This window comes from Montipora capricornis, chromosome 7, assembly GCF_036669925.1.
Source record: "Montipora capricornis isolate CH-2021 chromosome 7, ASM3666992v2, whole genome shotgun sequence".
Lineage (NCBI taxonomy): Eukaryota > Metazoa > Cnidaria > Anthozoa > Scleractinia > Acroporidae > Montipora > Montipora capricornis.
This window is the reverse complement of record NC_090889.1, coordinates 50,233,042-50,251,512: the sequence shown is the minus strand read 5'-3', so window position 1 is coordinate 50,251,512 and position 18,471 is coordinate 50,233,042. Positions and strand designations below refer to the sequence as shown.

General features: G+C 40.7%; 1 protein-coding gene and 1 long non-coding RNA gene across 2 annotated transcripts in view; both read right to left on the bottom strand.

Moving 5' to 3' along the window:
• Positions 1 to 13,735, bottom strand: part of LOC138057326 (uncharacterized) — a 47,875-nt gene extending 34,140 nt beyond the window's left edge. Inside the window, exon 1 of the long non-coding RNA XR_011133636.1 lies at positions 13,579 to 13,735. This is a non-coding gene — a long non-coding RNA (uncharacterized lncRNA). The remainder of the gene's footprint in view (positions 1 to 13,578) is intronic.
• On the bottom strand, positions 4,415 to 7,549 carry LOC138057323 (melatonin receptor type 1A-like). The gene is made up of 2 exons (XM_068903375.1): positions 7,096 to 7,549; positions 4,415 to 6,346 (listed from the first exon to the last, which is right to left on the bottom strand). The coding sequence occupies exons 1-2, from the start codon at positions 7,539 to 7,541 to the stop codon at positions 5,665 to 5,667; spliced, it is 1,128 nt and encodes a 375-aa protein (XP_068759476.1). The 5' UTR covers positions 7,542 to 7,549; the 3' UTR covers positions 4,415 to 5,664.
• Positions 13,736 to 18,471: the final 4,736 nt, after the last annotated feature.

Below are 18,471 nucleotides of genomic sequence, written 5' to 3'. Positions count from 1 at the left end.
CACTTATACCACTGATCCTGACGTGTTTCAATCAGTAATTTAAAAGTTTCATCTAAAAAGTCATGTTTATTCATGGGAAAAACAACCATTTATTTTGAACCAGACGAAAGGGTGAAAGCGAGCTGGTGATTTTTAAGTCTTGTCTTTAAAGCCATATAAAATAAATTGAAAGAATAATGCTAAATTATGGTACTGCTCAAAACAAGAACAATAATAAAAATACAGGGAGCATTTTCCGATTTTCAAATAGTCACAGAACAGCAAGTACTTACTTAAATACCCGAAGGATATTAAAAAAACATCAAACAAAGGCGACAGATGAATTTGTGTTCAATTTTTAAACAAAGAGATATAATCAGAGAATATTTGCAATTTAGTATAAACACACAGGTGATTATACAAAATCGCGCGCTCTCATTGGCTCGCTATCTCGGATTATCAGCCGATAATCACCTCGACGGACAAAATGGCTGCCAGTAGTCGTTTTGCCACTGTAAGTGAAGATGATTTTCGCGTTGAAATGTTTTTTTTTTTCTCTTTTTTGAAATAATCACCTGTGTCAGGCTCAGTGATTATCGGTGAATATTGACCTCGACCTCGTCTCGGTGAATATTCACCTATAATCACTTCGCCTTCGGCGAATAATTGTCAATTAGTATAAATACACAGGTGATTATACAAAATCGCGCGCTCTCATTGGCTCGCTATCTCGGATTATCAGCCGATAATCACCTCGACGGACAAAATGGCTGCCAGTAGTCGTTTTGCCACTGTAAGTGAAGATGATTTTCGCGTTGAAATGTTTTTTTTTTCTCTTTTTTGAAATAATCACCTGTGTATTTATACTAAAACAATTATTCGCCTCAGGCTCAGTGATTATCAGTGAATATTCACCTCGACTTCGTCTCGGTGAATATTCACCGATAATCACTTCGCCTTCGGCGAATAATTGTTAAGTAGTAGACATATACTTTAAATGAGTGAGATAGTTCTCAAAGGCATCAATGGCATCAATGGTGGAAGAGAGTTCTGAAGTCTACTCAAAGTGGTTGCCCCGCCTATTTTGATCCCATTCTAGAATGTTATTGTGATTTGATAAATTAAGAAATGTTGTTTCACTTAAACAACTAACTGTCTCCTGTAGTTACGGATCATAACAAGGACTATCACAGACTACAGCCACAAAAAAATGAACGATTTGTTCAAGTCCTCGCTTTGAGTCTTGAAGTAATCGTTAAGGACCTACAACAAATAGCTCTTACAGAAAAACTGAGGCCACAGGGTTTTATATCAGCTAAACGTATTTTATGCTTAAATAAAGGCAATTATTAGGGCTGAATTATGAGTGATGTGCACCAGAGAATAGTAAAAATCCAGTGATACAAGTAGCGAATAGAAGGCGCGCACGACAGGGAGCCGAGCTTGCGAGCTTATCCACTTTTGACTGCATCGTTTCGCAGGAACTCATTGGACTGTAAGTTCTGGCTGATAAGACATTTAAATTGACGTATCATTTTGTATGAACTACGGACTCGGAGGAGAATTATTTTTAAAAGATGGAAGAGGTGCCAATTACGTGAAGGCAGATGTCCAAAACTACAAAATGACCTCCAGTTTCGCTTTTGCTTCATCGATAAACTCGGCGGATTATTTTGTGTGGTGTATAACTAAGTGCCGGTGAAAGTCCCGACTGGATAAATTTCCACCACTTTTCTCCTCCACATTGGGAATGATTGTTGACTTGAATTTATTTATGTCAACTGGCCATAACCCCAGAAACCAGAACGACGAAAAGAAGAAGGAAAAACAATAGACCTAACTCTAATAAAAACCATGGCTTTCATGTTCATCATGCAAATTAACTGCTGTTTCTTTTGCCATTCTCCCTGCTTGTCAATGAACATACAAGAAAAAAACGCAGGTCAAGAAGAGATTAATTTTTCGCTGCGCAGGCCTTGAGGGGGGTTTTCACTTTATCAGCCGTTCACGATTTTTTGCGAGTGTAAATAGAGGTGACAGAAGTGCAAAAGCTATCGCAAACCTAACTCAAAACCGAAACAGGGCTTGCTCTCCGATTCTACTCCTCATATATGATGTTTTCAACCAACCTCTACAGACACCAGTAACAATAGAGAAATGTACGACTTCTGGTGGACGAACAAAACAAGCTAATGGGAGATTTTTTGTTTTCGTCCACCAACGTGGCGACGATGTCGCCATGTGAAAAACTCCTATACCAACTGTTTTAGTGCTCAACGTAGCACTATGTTGGGAAGAAGCCCTAGTAACGCCTGTGTTAAAGGCCCTCCAGCACCGTCAACCAAAACTAGTATATACCGCACAAGTGAATCGGGCCTTATGTGCTTTTTGATTGTTTAGATGTGACACCGGCGACGGACAACTGAAATGCAAACTGCCACGTGGATTTGGTCGGAACGTCTTCTGTTAGCCGTTGGTGCGTCCAATGGACCAAGCTGACAGTAAAGGCGGATAAAGGCATCACGCAACGTTTGGTGATGTCCGTGCACTTGAAGGGTCGTGGTGGTGGAGGTAATAAAGCATTCTCGTAACAATAGAATAACATTTTGCAAGCGCATAATATACTATACACTTTTTTCCAAAATGGTAGCCATTTAGAAATTCTTTTGTTTTTATTCAAATTAGCCCTTGATGCCTCGTTCTTACGCTTAAAATTCAAAAGAGTATTTTGCCTTGAACGAGGCATCAAGGTCTAATTTGAATAAATACAAAAGAATATCAAAATAGCGGCCATTTTGGAAATTGGTGTATAAGCGGCAAATGATGTTATTGTTCGTCGATTCGATGACGAATATGACCATGTCAGACGACATTTAGAACATTTCGCGGTGTGTCCGCTGGTGGCTGATGAGACCGATGCTGGCATGGAAGCCCCTGCCACAGGTCTGGCACCAGAGAATGGGAGGCGTATTGGTGGAGTTTACGGCTGGAGCCTTTCTTGCCCTACGTTTTTCTTTGGCGGCGTTGGATCGTTGAACTTCCGAGTGGAGGGCGCCCTTGTGAATCATGCTTCGTCAGACTGGTCTGTCAGATGCTACGTTTTCCCATGTGGTGATGTCGATGTTGAAGTTCTTGAGGTAAGCTTTCAGGGAGTCTTTGAAGCGCTTACGCTGTCTTCCTACCTTCCTTGCCCCTTGACTAAGTTCACCGTACAGCAGCTGCTTGCGTATTCTGGAGTCTGACATTCGAAAGACGTGACCTGCCCAGCGTATCTGTACCTTGCGCATGGTGGTAATGACGCTGGGGAGCTGTGCCCTCTCCAGCACCTCGGTGTCCGGGATCTTAGCCTGCCAGCGGATGTTGAGGATGCTGCGTAGACACCGAAGGTGGAACTGGTGGAGTTGCTTCTCATGTCTCCTGTAGATGATCCAGGTTTCACAGCCATAAAGGAGAGAAGTTAACACGACATGGCCTGTAGCCCTGTAGACTTTGACGTTAGTGCGGCAAATGATACACCTACGGCAATGTGTCGGGAATTGGCTTGAGACAGCTCAGTCAAAACAAGCTTGAGTTGAACGGTTGATACTGCGGCTTTGTCCATGTTAAGCTGGATGCTAAGAGTTGTTAGTAACCCATCGGCAGAGATCCCATGTATATACCCTCCACGAGTCCCACGATTTCCCATTATTCAATCATCCATATTCATTTACCTTCATCTATATCCATTTACATGAGGTCTTTGCCAAACATCTCAGTCAGGCTAACACTTCTGGGGGAGAGGGGCGAGTCGCGTTTGACGACTAGTTTGCCGTCTTTGGTAAAAGTGACAACATCAAGATATCTTTTGACATGTGCAAAGTTGGTGAGCTTTTTGGATGAGCGTCACATGTTAATTAAGTGATTACGGCCAGGCTACATGGCTGGCGAAGGAAAGGCGCTCATTGCCGCTTATTATTACGGAACTTAAGCAAGGACAACGGCGACGACAACGACACAAATTTGCATATTAAGGACTGTGCCTACTATTGTTATTGCGCATACGTTCTGCGTATCTCGAGATACTCGGATTTCCTATCGGTGATGCTTGCTAATACAGGGATACTTTTGCGTGGTTTAAAACTATCTGGAGAAAGTAGATCTTAGTAAGTACTCTTGGTATCCAAAAAGAAAATCAGGGGTAACCATGCATTTTTGAGAGCTAAATAAGCTTCAATTTAAGAAAGAACGCCATACATTGGTTTGTATTTTAAACCTTTTTACAAATATTATTCATGAATTATGTTTGAAAAATGCGTGGTTAGCCCCAATTTTCTTTATGGATTTCAATACCAGTTGTTAAGATGTACATTTCCTGCATAATCACCCACCGGGGCAAAAATGTTTTTAATTAGAAGGTACCGTCCTTAAGTGAGCAAACACAATAGCTTTGCTCTCCTTTTTCATAGGTTTCAGAACATTTTTAATCTGGATAACAACCGTACTTGGCGCATGATCTGCCATATATGACACGGCCCTAATCCCGCATTCTTTTCGAGCTCCAATTATTTACTTTCCTGATCCAATGAGTTAATTGTCTAGACTTGTACACGAAGTCTGTATCGCTGAAGTGTATTTCGGTGATCGCTTGGGTCCCTAAGCGATCTGTTAAGATCACCGATCGTTTCACATGTACCTCCGCAAATGTCATTTATTGCATAACCTGTACGTTATGCAATAAATTATACATTGGTGAGACAGGTAGACGACTAGGTGAGCGATTCCGCGAACACCTTCGCGATGTTGAAAAGAATGACAAGGATGCATCCAAGCCAGTCGCTCGCCATTTTAATCTGCCTAACCACTCCAAAAAACACGTGGCTATCTACGGCCTTTCCCTACATCTAGCTACGACGGAAAGCCGCAAGAATCTGGAACAAAAATTCATCTTTCAAATCGGCACCCTTAATCCTCACGGTATTAACGAACGCTTTTCATTCAACTAATATATTCCTATTTTTCACGTTGCCATGTTACCACCAATAGCGTAGCTCCTACTCTACTATAAAAACTACACGTAACCCACAATTCCTCGATTCGCTCTGACGAAGGGCTAACGCTCGAAACGTCAGCATTTAGAATCTCTGTACGGCGGCCAATTTACATTGTCAACTCCGTTTATAAAACCAAATTTTTGTATACTACTTCCCCACCAACGCAGAACCACAGTTTCTTTAGAAACTACCCCCTTCATTGCTGTCTGTTATACTTGTAGTCTTGGGTTGGGGACATCATGAACCCATTTCATATCCAGTGAGAAGCGCGTTTGAAACAATTGCTTCATCAAGTTTCATTTAACTCTGAGCTCTTTCCATTTCACAAAGCGACCAGCGAAATCAGTCTCCACATATAAGCTCAAACGGTATATGACCCGAGAAGACAGGTTGAAAGTCGTATATTTGCAAATGGTGAGCTTTCGTTGGTTTTCTTGGTGTGGATTTCGAGAGCGATGCAGTCACGCCGGGATGTCAAGGATCTGTCTAAAATGACAGGAAATGTAAACAAAACTGAAGCTTGAAACATATGAGCGATAACAAGACCTAAAATGAGAAAAAGTCGTGAAAGAAAGGAAACGCAGTTCCTCTCACTGAAGTACCATTGTACCAGAGAAAAGTGAACTTGCCGGTGAGTTGTTCCAAGGTTTCTGGTTCAGTTGATCGACAAATTGTTCAGTTCGCGCAAATGTGTTTCTACAGCCTTGGTCTTTGGGTGATCGTGTATTTTCTTTGGCAATTCCCCACCTACTCGTCCCACACGATGAATTCCGAACAACCTTAGGTATGCTTTCCGATAAGAAGGATTCATGACGCCGTAAATGATGGGGTTTATTGCTGAACTGGAAATGCCAAATATAGTATACATGTAATAGGTTTCGCGGGTCAACTCCCATCCCGACCCGAGAAAGTCATCCACAATATCCAGGACAAAAATTGGAGTCCAGCAGAAGATAAAGCCAACCACGGTTGCAAACAAGATTTTTGTTACCTTAATATCCTCTATCGAGAGAGAGACCTTCCTTGTATTTCCGTTCCGGAGATTCTTTGCCACAGTTCTCTCATGGGTTTTAAGCGCTTTGAAAACTCTTAGGTAGCAAACGATCAAAATTACCATTGATATTCCGACGAAGATATGGGATGGAAGAGTAAGCAATGAAAACTTGGACTCAAAGAAACAAAAGAATTTCCCGGGTTGAAACACGTAATCCTTACCAGCGGCGGTGTATATCAAAGGGGTTGATAAGGCCGCAATCCAGCCTCCAAGGACTATAAGTTTGGCTTTGGCTGAAGTGAAAATGACTCTATACATCGAGGTTTTAACGATGCGGAAATACCTAAAAGAAGGGAATGTAGTGCTTAATGCTCCGCTTATGTCAAAAAATATCTCGGCTTGGCGAAGTACTTGATGAGAAATAGTTGTCATGAAAACGTGGCTTATATTAATTCTTTTACTGGGACAGAAGTGCACGAAATTGCAACGTGCTGTCATTTTTAAGACTCAAATATGTCTTCTCATTCGTGGGAACCGAAACAAACACGCTATGGTTTTTACATTTTCTTGAATTTAAATTAGACTAGATGTCAAATTCAGTCACATTACTGCCGTAATTAACAAATAAAAAAACAGGTGTTTGCGAGAATAAAGAAAATTATCAGTTCTTACTGTAATATTACCTGGAAGGTGCAAAAATAAGTTCAAGTTAAAGTGTATAAGTCGAGAAATTGCAAAAAGGAGTCATTACAGTTTTTGTTGTGACTTATATTTTTTTTCAGAAATCTTGTCAAAAATAAAGAGAGGATAGGATGTGAAATCGAGCCACATTTGAACACTTCCTTCAAATTGTTGGGGCGAACATTTGTCAAGAAACTTTGACAAACACGAGGAAAGATTAACCTATAAGGGCACATTTTTTTCGTTTTTCGGCAGTTGAACAAATTCCATTCCAAAGCGAGATGAGCTTTACCTAGATTCTTGCGTTGGGTGAGGTGGAATCTCAGTGACTCCATTTGCCTGATTTAGAAAAGATAGAAAATGACAACTAACTCAAGTTTAATTTTGACTAAGGAAAGAACTCTCACTCACCGGTTTATCGCTAGCAAAGCAAGGGTCCCAATGGAAGCGCAACCTACCCAGAAAACAAGGAATCCCTGGATCTGACAAAGAAGGTACCCAAAAATCCAATCTCCAACGATTAGAACACCAATAGAAAATGGTGCGCAAAGGTCCAACATGATAATATCAGATATGGCCAAGGAAATCACAAAATAAGCTGTAATGTTGCGAAGACGGTGATTTTTATACAAAACCAACAAAACTGCAACGTTACCAAGAGTGCCGACGGATACGATAAAAGCGTATAAAAACGATTCGCCAATTGTGGAGGAAATCGAGCGGGTAGCGAGTTCTTTATAAAGAGGGGACCCATCCGCGATTTTCGTTGAAGAAGAAACCATTTTGCTGATCAGTGATATAACCACGAGTCGACACCCTTTCATGTAAAATACAACGTGCCTTTCTAAATCCTTCATTCACAATGACAATTCCGTTTCACTATTTAATCACGTTTTCAAATCCAATAAAACTAACTTCGAATAAAATCACGAGACTTATCAGGAAAAGCAAATTGTCAATCATCAGGAAACAAAACGAAAACGTCACTTCCGTTGCAGTAACAGGACACGGAAACACATGAGCCCAACAAATTGACCTGCTTCCAACTATGTAGCTTCATAGCTCAGTTGGTAGAGCATTGCACCGGCACCGGTGCCCGGCTCAGTTAGTTGAGCATCGGGCTGCCCTGCGGGAAGTCGGGAGGTCGTGACTCCGGTCGGACCAACACTCAGGGTCTTAAAATAACTGAGGAGAAAGTGCTGCGTTTGTAATTACATCCGCAAATGGTTAGACTTTCAAGTCTTCTCGGATAAAGACTATAAGCCGTAGGCCCCGTCTCACAACCCTTCAATGTTCATGAACTCTGTGGGACGTTAAAGATCCCACACACTAGTCGAAAAGAGTAAGGCACGAAGTTCTTGGCGTTGTGATCTGGGCTTTCCCTCAGCAATGTGGTCGGCTTGGCACCATCATCTGAATGAACTACTGATCGATGAGACCACATAACAGCAGACAAACAGACAGCAGCCAAATTGAAGGAGTCCGAGTGCTGAAACTGGTAAACTGACTGCGAACAGTCTCTCTTTTGCTCTAAAGTCGTTTAAATGAACGCAAATACTGCAGGCGTTGGTTAGAGTGGCCCTAACCAACGCCCACAGCTTCAGCCAAAGTTCAACGAATGCAAAGTTCAAAGTTCAACGTATGCATTCCTTTCAACAATTTTAGGTTGTCCTGGTAAGGCCCCGTTTATATGGAGAAAGGATGTCCCGGGTAGAAGGGTCACCCTCCTAGCCGAGTTACCCTGGGCGAGCCAACGTTTCATACATTTCCTTACAAAACGCAGCGAACCGTTTATATGAGAAAACAAAAGTTGGCTCGGCTGGAAGGGTGACCCGCCTGGCAGGGTCACTCTTTTTCGACGGTAGGGTCACCCTCCTAGCCGGGCCAACTTTTCTTCATATGAACACTTTGGCTCGGTCAGCCGGGACACAACTCCACGTATCGGAAATTGAAGTCCGTGTTTTATCTTTAAAACAAACATTGTGGGTTAAATTGCTATCAAAGAAGTTAAATCTAAGTCAACAGTGACCGTGTGAGTGATTTAAAACATAGAAATCAAGCGGAAAGAGGGATATTGAAGTCATGAATTATTAAGCAGGGCCAATGAATAATTTAGTAGGGTTAACTTTGACTCGGTCAACCGGGACAACTTTTCTCATATAAACGCTCGGTAAAGTTGACTCAGCTAGGAGGGTGACTCTTCTACCCGGGACAACTTTTCTCCATATAAACGGGGCCTTAGTCTGAGCATCACTTCAATCAATGAATACATTGCATAAACGCCTTTCAGTCAGGAACTCCGAAGTTTCAACTAAAAAGTCATGGAAATCGTCATTGCGGCAAAGGTTTGTTTATTCATGTCAGAAACAACCATTTATTTTGAACCGGACGAAAGTGTGAAAGCCATCCCGCGATTTTTAAGTCTTGTCTTTAAAGCCATAAAATAACTTGATGGAATAATGCTCAATTATGGTATTGCTCAAAACAAGAACAATGATAAAAATGTTGGGAGCATTTTCCGATTTTCAAATAGTACGAAGGATATTAAAAAATCATCAAACAAAGGCGACCGGTGAATTTGTTTTCAGTTCTTAAAATGAAAGTAGATGTAATATAGTTGACATATGCTTTAAATGAATGAGATAGGCATCAATGGTGGAAGATGTCACAGTAATGAATTCTACTCAAAGTGGTTGCTACGCCTATTTTGATCCCACTGTAGAATGCCATTGTGAGTTGATAAATTGATAAATGTTACTTCACTTCGACAACTGTCTACTGTCGTTACGGATCATAACGAGGACTGTAACAGATTGCAGCCACAAAAAAAAAACTATTTGTTCAAGTCCTCGCTTTGAGTCTTGAAGTAATCGTTAAGGACCTAAAACAAATAGCTCTCACAGAAAAACTGAGGCCACAGCGTTTTATATCAGGAAAACGTATTTTATGCTTCAATAAAGGCACTTAATGGGGGTGAATTATGAGTGATTTGCACCAGAAAACAGCTTCATCATTCAAGGAAAAGGTTCTTCAGGGAAGGGTTTGATCCTGAACTCCGGTGAGAATTTATTTAGTTGTGTATCATAGGTTTTTGAGACGGAGTGTGTCGCTTGTTTGCACGCTCGGAATGAAATAGGAAGGTGTGTTTTTTTGCCTCTTATAGCAAATATGTCCATTTAGTTGTGATTTGACATCCTCTATGTGCTGTTCTTTGGTGTGCTAAGATTAGAGTGTCGTAGAGTTTACTCTTTGGGATAACAGTTTTTCTGTCAGGTGTTTGCAGTTTTCCTTGGTGGTATGTCCATTTCTTTCTTTGCAATGTCTTTAGTTGTGACTGAGATAGTTTGCCTTCCGTTTCTCTCGAATCACTACTCGATTTTTCACTTTGAATTTTCAAGTATTCCATTGCTTCATTGTAAAATTGATCTTCGATAAACATGGTGAGTTGCGATGTATTTCGCTTCTGCTTTTGCTTAAAGTCATCTAATCTTAAAGTCATCTAAGCTGTTTTCTTCCAACGAAACTTGCGAAGTCTAAATCTGAATAAACTGAAGTTTTGACTGAGAGTGGCCTGGGATGAATAATAAAATATTTGGACAGAGAGTGGCCTGGGATGAATATTAAAATATTTAATTATAAATTATCATGGTAAGTTTGCATGCTCTGCTTGTGTGGTCAAGTGGATAAGAGATCCAGAGGTAGGGAGTTCAAGTTCATGTTCGGGTGAGTAAAAAAGGAAGTCTTGAGTATACTGTGTAAAGTCTGTCATAGAGGGAGTGCGCATAAAGGTATGCAAGGAGGAGGGTCACCTGCAAAATAAGGGGGGATAGAACTGTGAAAGAAAGGGGGGTTGGATAGAGGTGATGGGGAAGATGAGGGAGGGGTAGGAAAGTAGAAGAAAGAAAGAAAAGAAAGAAATAACATGTTCTTTTTTTAGACCCCCTAAAAACCACGCCCCTGTTTTTTAACTACACCCCAAAAAAGGGAAAATTCCTTTTTTAAACAGTTGATAAAAATAAACCAGTACATTTAAAATTGTACCAGTTCCATGTATTTTGTACCAGTTCAATATATTCTGTACCAGTTCAGAAAAAATTGTACCAAAACATACATAAATGCCCAGCTCTGAGACTGCCCTCAAAGAGCTTATGTGCTGTGTGCTAAGTGATCTACTAGAAGAAAGCACTGAGATGAAGTTAGCTGATGACCTGTACTGTGGTGGTGGTACCCAAACCAACCCTCTCAACAACTGGGAAAGAGTCCTACATGTATGTGCGCTGTACCAATGTAACCTTCACCTATCTCTATCCAAAACCATAATAAACCCTCAATCTACAACAGTATTGGTATACATCTGGAATGCAGGCATCCTTAAAGCAAGCCCTCATCGCATAGCCATGTTAGCATCCTGTCCAGCTCCCAAGACAGTCAACCAGTTGAGATCATTTAGCACGTGTTTGTAAGATTTTGCCCCGAGTTGTACCACAATGATCTGCACTCTAAGCCCCACTCAACAATGCTATCACTGGCTGGACCGACATAATTCAATCCTCCTTCCATGAAGCATAGAGTGCAATTTCTGAGAGTCGCATAATAACTCTACCCAGGCCCGACGATGCAAAGCTACATGGCACACAGTCCACATGGTTGCCTTGTGAGGATGAGGCCTTATCAATCACCATCACTACTAGGCATGCATTGTAACTGACAGTAAGCCATGCGTACAAGCTTACAAAAAATTATGTCAAGGAGAGTTCTCAACCAGCCCCACAGACTCAACCTTTGTGTCTACAGTCAGCCGCTATCAAGCATCTGTTAGACACGTTCCTGGCACCGCCACCCTCCCATCAGGCTTTGCCAGCACCAATGCCCCTGCCTGTGAAGATCAATAATTGTGCCAAGTATGTTCCTTTAAGCAACGCATAGAGGAGTCTATTTTTTGCAAAGAGCGCCCATCCAAGATCTCCTTAACGGTCTCAAGAAACTAGCTGGCCAGCATGGCTCTCAATCTAGTCGGAATGAAATGATCTCCGGTGTACAAATACACACTAGTGCTGAGGGAATGCACTAGTCTTTCACACTCTCCTTGCTCCTTGGAGAAGAAGGACATGTTTCACTCCACAATTGGCTCATCCAGCTGTACATACTGATGAGTCCATTAGACGGCCCACACGCCATGATTCGCACTGATCCTGCACCTGGCTTTAAAGCCCTTGTAGACAACATGCTCTTGGCAGTACTCCACATTATGTCATCTCAGTTAAGGCTTTTCCACTGAACAAAAATGTATAGTTCCTCTCTAAGGGAGCCAGTTTCAGGTAGCCAAGTCTCTTGTAATGCAGCAATGTCCACATTAATAACTTTCAGTCTGAGCAGTTAATCACTGCTGTTGTTCTTGCATCTTCAATTTGCTTTGCTGCGCCACAGTAATATGTCACACATTACCTCATGCATTAGTTATGGTCCCAAATAACATGGCATTGAAAATGCCAGGGAAAAAAAATCCCAAGCCAGCAAAGGAATGACAAAAATTTTTTGGTTTATAGTGACCAAAAAAGAAGAAACTGCCTCTGTGCACTGCCCATTGAGGCAGGCGACCTGTGGCAAGAAAGAACCTCATTGACCGGGGGCTGTGCAGTTTGAAGTTGGTGGTGGCTTTCCAACGAGATGCTATGACCTCTTCCATTGTCGGAAGTGACTCCTGGTGCCTACTCTATACCAGTTGAGTATTGGCTTATCACTAGTAACTACAACAAGTTGCAAAAATAGTGGAGACACTTCACCTTCTTGAGGCGTTATTAATTCCCTTATTATCTCTCACACTGCAGCCCCCCTCTCCCCCTTATCAGTGTTGCTAGCAAGACAAAAAAATGTTGGAAACTTAAGCAGTCAACATTGAAAGGGGGAGAGGGGAGAGGAAGTGGGAAAGGTTTAAGTTCTAGAAACAGCGGGCATTGGAAGCTAGAAAAGGTGTTTTTTAATGAAAGTGTCTCAACAATTTTGCAACTACATGTAGATGTAGCTACTTCCCATGTTATGGGAAGTGTTACTGCATGTATCTGTAATTTTTTAAAGGCAATTTTACTGTCACGCAAGTAAAATGTAGTTAATGGATCGTGACAATAATATTATCTGTAACCCTTTCATGGCGGCTCTGTTTTCAATGTAGCGTTTGTGCCATCTAGTTGCCAAGGTCAGCAAACACTAAGAATTTATTGTATTCTCGCTTTGACCTTCACAGCTTTGTTGTTGCTAGCAGGCTAGTACAATCCACGGCATTGGCGCTTTTTTCAAAGTTCTATAAAAGCATGTGAAAGCTATTTAGAGATCACTTACAGTATGTTCTGTTGTTCAGCGCAGTTAGCTCTCCATATATTAGTGTGCTTTACGATTTGGTTTTTTCCCTCCCTCCCTCCCTTTGGAGTTGAGATTGGGCCTCGTTCTCTGTCAATAAACTCAAGACACTCTTGTGTGGTGCAGTTAAGACTGCGCAGCGACTTTCCCCAAGATTATTGGCTGCGTTGCCATTTGAATATCGCCTGCTAACCGATACTCTTGTCCGATCCAGCACGTGCTGTTTTGCATTAAGCTCCTAGTGCTGGGGAGATAAGTGAGGTTCCTTTGTCACACAATCATCGGAAGTCGCACAGGCTAACCTAACGCAAGGCAGTGCTCCCCCATTAACGCCAACTGGAGTCAATGTTTGCTCATAACTAGTAGTTAGCACACAAACATAAGGAACAGAGACATTAAAAATTAAAACCCATTGACCCCCGGGAGTGAGACATAATAGCTATTACTCTGTCTAATGCCAAATGATTTTACTCATCAATGGAGGCAGTTCAGGAGTCAATGGGTTAAGTAAGATAATGACTAGACTATTTTTTGGTTTACCTGTGACATTTCCTGACAATACACCGTAGATGGGTTTAGCAACCCATGTATGTGAAATGGCAGGCTGCTGCGTGTCATAAATGCATGAAAATTCTGCTGTCTTGCTCTAAGACAAGTTGCTTGATCCCTGGAGCTGAACATCGAACAAGGTTCTTCCATTTCTGGTAAAATGCAAAACAGTCTAACGTTTGCTGTTTGCCATAAGCTCAAGGTTAAATCTTTCTAATAAACATAAACCTAACTATCATAAAATTTTCTCCCAGCCAACTTACACAATCAGGGAAACACATGGAACTTCTGCCGTTAGATGTTTTAATTTAGATCTGGAAATATATTATCTTGGAATTCAGTTTAAACTAGTTTACCTAAATGGTAGTAATTAATGCTGCCGAGGGGAAGAGAGATGTTCAAATAAACTTATGCTTGCTGTAACTTAACGATGGTTTGTGCATGGAATTGAAGGGAGATTTTATTAGGTCTTGAGCAGGGATGGTACAAAACATGGACCCCCAAACTGGATCGTCAACTGGACCTCGTTCTGGAACCCACTCGAGAGAGGAAAGAAAACATCAAATTCTAAATCAAAATCTCAAGGTATTCTGAAAATGACCTAGAAATGAATATATTTTTTTAAAGTTTCCAGCTCCGTGACATCTTTCATTTCGAAAATACAGCACTTTGAATTTCCAAATGGTCACCTTGAGTAACACCATGACGCAAAGCTACTTGGTCGAAAAAAAGCCTATCCCTGTGAATCTTGAGAAGCAGTTTGTATTACCGGTAATTTTTATCTCGAGTGAGAAGTACAGTGCAGGCCACAGGAATGGCAGAACTAACACGCGTGTAAAATGCATGCAATATGGCGTCTTTACGCGCAAAATACATGTACATGTGAAATACATGCGCGAAACATGAGTGTAAATATTTACACAAGCTTTACACGCACCTCAATTACACGCAAATTGAGTGTAACTCTGATAAGCGGCGCATTCATACACGCAATCTGCGTGTATTTTTCCTAGAGAAGAATACACAAATTAATTGTGCGTTCGATTGAGAAATACCGATTTACCTTAAAAGTTGGATCTTTTAGATTTCCAATCAAAGCCAAAATTCAGAAACGGATAGCACTATGGATTTCTTTAATCGAAAATCCATGGTGAGAAACTCTAATAAATTCCATGGCAAAACCAGTTTTCAGAATTTAATTTGTGTTTGATTAGAAATTTCCGCAACCAGGCCAATCTGTCCGGAAAACGCTTAATTCTGACATACATGCAAGTGCGATGCATAATAAATAATTTGGATCGTTTACACGTTTCCGTGGAAATGTTTAGTTTTAGTTGAAACTCCGGAATGCAATCCAACTTACACAATGCAATTTTAACCTCGTGTCAGCATATGGCATCTTGTTACTGGGTTGCCTATGGCAAACCAGTTGGAATCTGTGTTTAGTTTCGTGTTTTTTTTATTTTTTTCCGTGTCGGTAAAAGTCTTGCCTGTCACTACCCTGCTAAGTAATGGCTTTTTGCATAGAGTCTTGTCTGTGTATTTTGTTAGGTTGGAGGGGGCTGGGGGAATACGTAGATTTCCTTGGTGCACACAGATGAACGTTTAATTATTTAACCAGCAATGGCGTCGAAAGTCGTGGTAACGGGGATGGCGTTTTAGTGGAAAAAATATACCTTTATGAGATCAAGAATGGAACGTCAATTGGAATAACGAAACAGGCGGGGAAAATAAATATCTGGAATCTTAAAAGCGACGATGGATGGTCTTCGAGAACAATTGCGGTTGGATATGAGAAAGTGTGTGTTTTTTCTAATCATAAACTGTACTGGTATGTGGAACACTGACAGCAAGTGGGAAATTGAGTATGGGTGTAAAAGGAATCGAATGTCTTGAATGTATCACAGTGTTTACGGAAGTGGCATCGCATTTGTCTGGCAATTTGCATTTAATTTGCAGTCAAGCGGTACAGTTTTCAGGTAAAAAGATAATTGAAAATGTGACAGTGAAGAATTATTAGAAAGAAAGCTTGTTGTCTATTTTGTGCTTTGGAAAAGGTTCTTTAGGAAAGAGTTCAATCTTGAACTGAAGAATATATTTATTTGGATATTGTATGGTTTGTGAGACGGATTGTTTCTTGTTTGCACGCACGGAATTGGAATAGAAGGGGTTTTTTGTCTCCAATGGCAAATATTTTGTTAGTTTCAATAAATTTCATGCTGGAAAAGGTTTTTGTGAGATGTTTCAACTGTTGTGATTCATTGTGCTGTGTAGTATTCGAGTTTAACTAATTTGCATAAGTGAGTTGAAATTTAATACGCATTAAATAAAGATGACAGGAATTTGTAGGCATGATCGTTCTGGCAAATGATTACAGCTGGCGATTGTTTTTAATTAAGGTCAGAAAAAGATTTCAGTATAGTCACTCTTGCGTAAAATGAAGTTATTGTTAACTTGAGAAAACTACAATAGGGTCGTTTATACGAGAGAAAATAAGCCGCGGCTTACTCTGGACGAGGCGTACATAATACACGAAAGGAACTATTTATACGAGTATAAACTCCCAGGCCAGGATAAGCCGGGGCTTGAGAAAGCTGTGAACGTAGATTTTGTACCATTTATATGGGCTGTTCGCGTGTTACTTTCTCTCGTATAAACGGCCCTTATATTTCTTTAACTTTTTTAAAGAGAGAGATTTCGCGCAAATTTTATTTCAAGCTATTCAGTTGAAATATTATTTCTCGCCATTGGCTTCGTTTGCGTGATCATTTACTGGTGTTGACATTTAGGAGGTAGTTGTTTGGTTCTAAACGAGTAGGAATAAAACGACCAGGAATGTGCGAATTTTAGTGGGTGTGCGATAGCAACACGAGACAGGAGTCGAGAGATTCTAACGATAGACAGATATCATCTAACCCCTCCTGAAATAAACGAAGGAAACCTAGCGTTGGTGGTTTGTGTGAATTTATAGCACTAAGTGGATGGAAGTCGTCATGTTTTGATTGGGCAGCTTCAGAGACGTCCTTCTGAGGAAACAAGTTGTTAAAATAGCTAATTGTGATTGGAGAATTTCGATCCTAAGTATAATAATGCCTTTTATTGACAGGCAAAACCATATGATTGACTGTGATCATACCAAATATCATTTGTTTTCGCGATCAAGTTGTTGCGAAGTGTGTAGCCCATGACAGTATGTCGTTTGTGAGCATATTGCTTTTTGTTGTATTAAGCTTCTTCCTCGGAACGCTCAAACAACTCACTTATGCACACGCCGTTTGCGGTAGACCCACACTAAAAGATGCTGTTGAGCGATTGTTTTGGCCGGGGTTGGTCCGCAAACTGAAAGAAAGTTTATATGTTGAGAACAAATGTGTACTAAATGAACAAATATGTGAAAATCATGATATGAACTGCACTGAAATCAAATGCCAAAGGAGAGAAGCACAGAACTGTGAAAGTTTCCTGAAGAAGAAAGTTCCTGATCTTAAAGTTACAACCTCGTCCCCAGGGCCTTCTCGTCTGCGATTTTTAAAATGGCGGCTCGTCTGGAGAAGACCCTGGCCAACGCTGAACTAACACCTTTGTTGATTAGCCCATTCATACGAACACGCTGATTGGTTTAAATACATTCTAAAGAAATATGGCGGAAGTAGCGAGTGTTTACACGAAAAAGAAAGGGCTTTAGGAGGTTGATTGCAGTTCAGTTCAAGCGATGTTGAATCAAACTGCCATTAACGATTCGAAAGGTGAATCTTTTCCGTTTTATTTTAATTTAAAAGATGTAACCTATACCATAGAAGTAGAAATAAGCCCGGGAAAATATACATAACGAGCATGTAAACTTAGATCTGCCGAAGGAGCTGCAGCTCATCACATGTGGTCTTATGTGCTGTTTTTGTTGTTCTGTATTCATGTGCAATTAGTTTTTCCGCGTACGGAAACAAAGAAGAGTTTGAAGCGTTTTTTATGTTCGAATTTCAAATCTAAAAAGGAGCTTTTGCTCGTTACAGAGCACTGTTCTAATATACGGAAAGAAGGGGTAGTTTCTAAAGAAACTGTGGTGCTGCGTCGGTGGGGAAGTAGTATACAAAAATTTGGTTTTATCAACGGAGTTGATAAAATAAATTGGCCACCGCCCACAGATTCTACCAGCTGGCGTTTCGAGCGTTAGCCCGTCGTCAGAGCGAAGCCCTTCGTCAGGGCTAACGCTCGAAACGTCAGCTGTTAGAATCTCTGTACGGTGGCCAATTTACATTATCAGCTCCGTTAATAAAACCAAATTTTGTAATATACGGAAAATCGCTTCTATTTTCTTGGACACATTTCCTTAAATATAGGCCTTCTGCCTGTATTAGGTTTAGGCTTACTTCAAATCTTTTCAAATGCACTACTTTTTAATAATAATAATATTGTTTTGGTGGCCGAGGCTGAATTGAATATTTCTATTTTCTGCCGACGTTTAGGTTGAAAATATTCTTGTGAATATTCTTAGATTTTACCATATGGTATTTATGTTGTCAAATGATTGTATTTGCTGTCTGGATGGTGTAATGTTAGAGCCAGCCTATAGGTATTAAATACATATTATTTGATACAATGCACATGACTTCTTGCAGAAATGTTATTAGTATCAAACTAACTGCCAGTGCTATGTTTGAGATTCAAATGTAAAATAAGTTTACTGTATTGAACTCAGTGTTTCCGCCAGACCGCACCATTGTGGGAATCCTGCATTGCATTTAGAGAAGGCCCCCAGAGAAATGGAGAAAGGGCCAATTTAGCCCTTTACTTTTATTTTGGTAATAAAGCTTGTTGTTGTTACAAGGCTGCATGCAGGTTTAACCCAGGATAGTATTCTAATAACCATCCCAAGGCTCAAAAATG

Bases quoted from the DNA above. Each gene is read 5' to 3' on its own strand.
- LOC138057323 (XM_068903375.1), bottom strand. From the start codon at position 7,541: ATGAAGGATTTAGAAAGGCACGTTGTATTTTACATGAAAGGGTGTCGA. The intron at 6,347-7,095 runs GTGAGTGAGAGT...CCCTTCTTTTAG, and splicing joins GCTTTGCTAGCGATAAACCG to GTATTTCCGCATCGTTAAAA.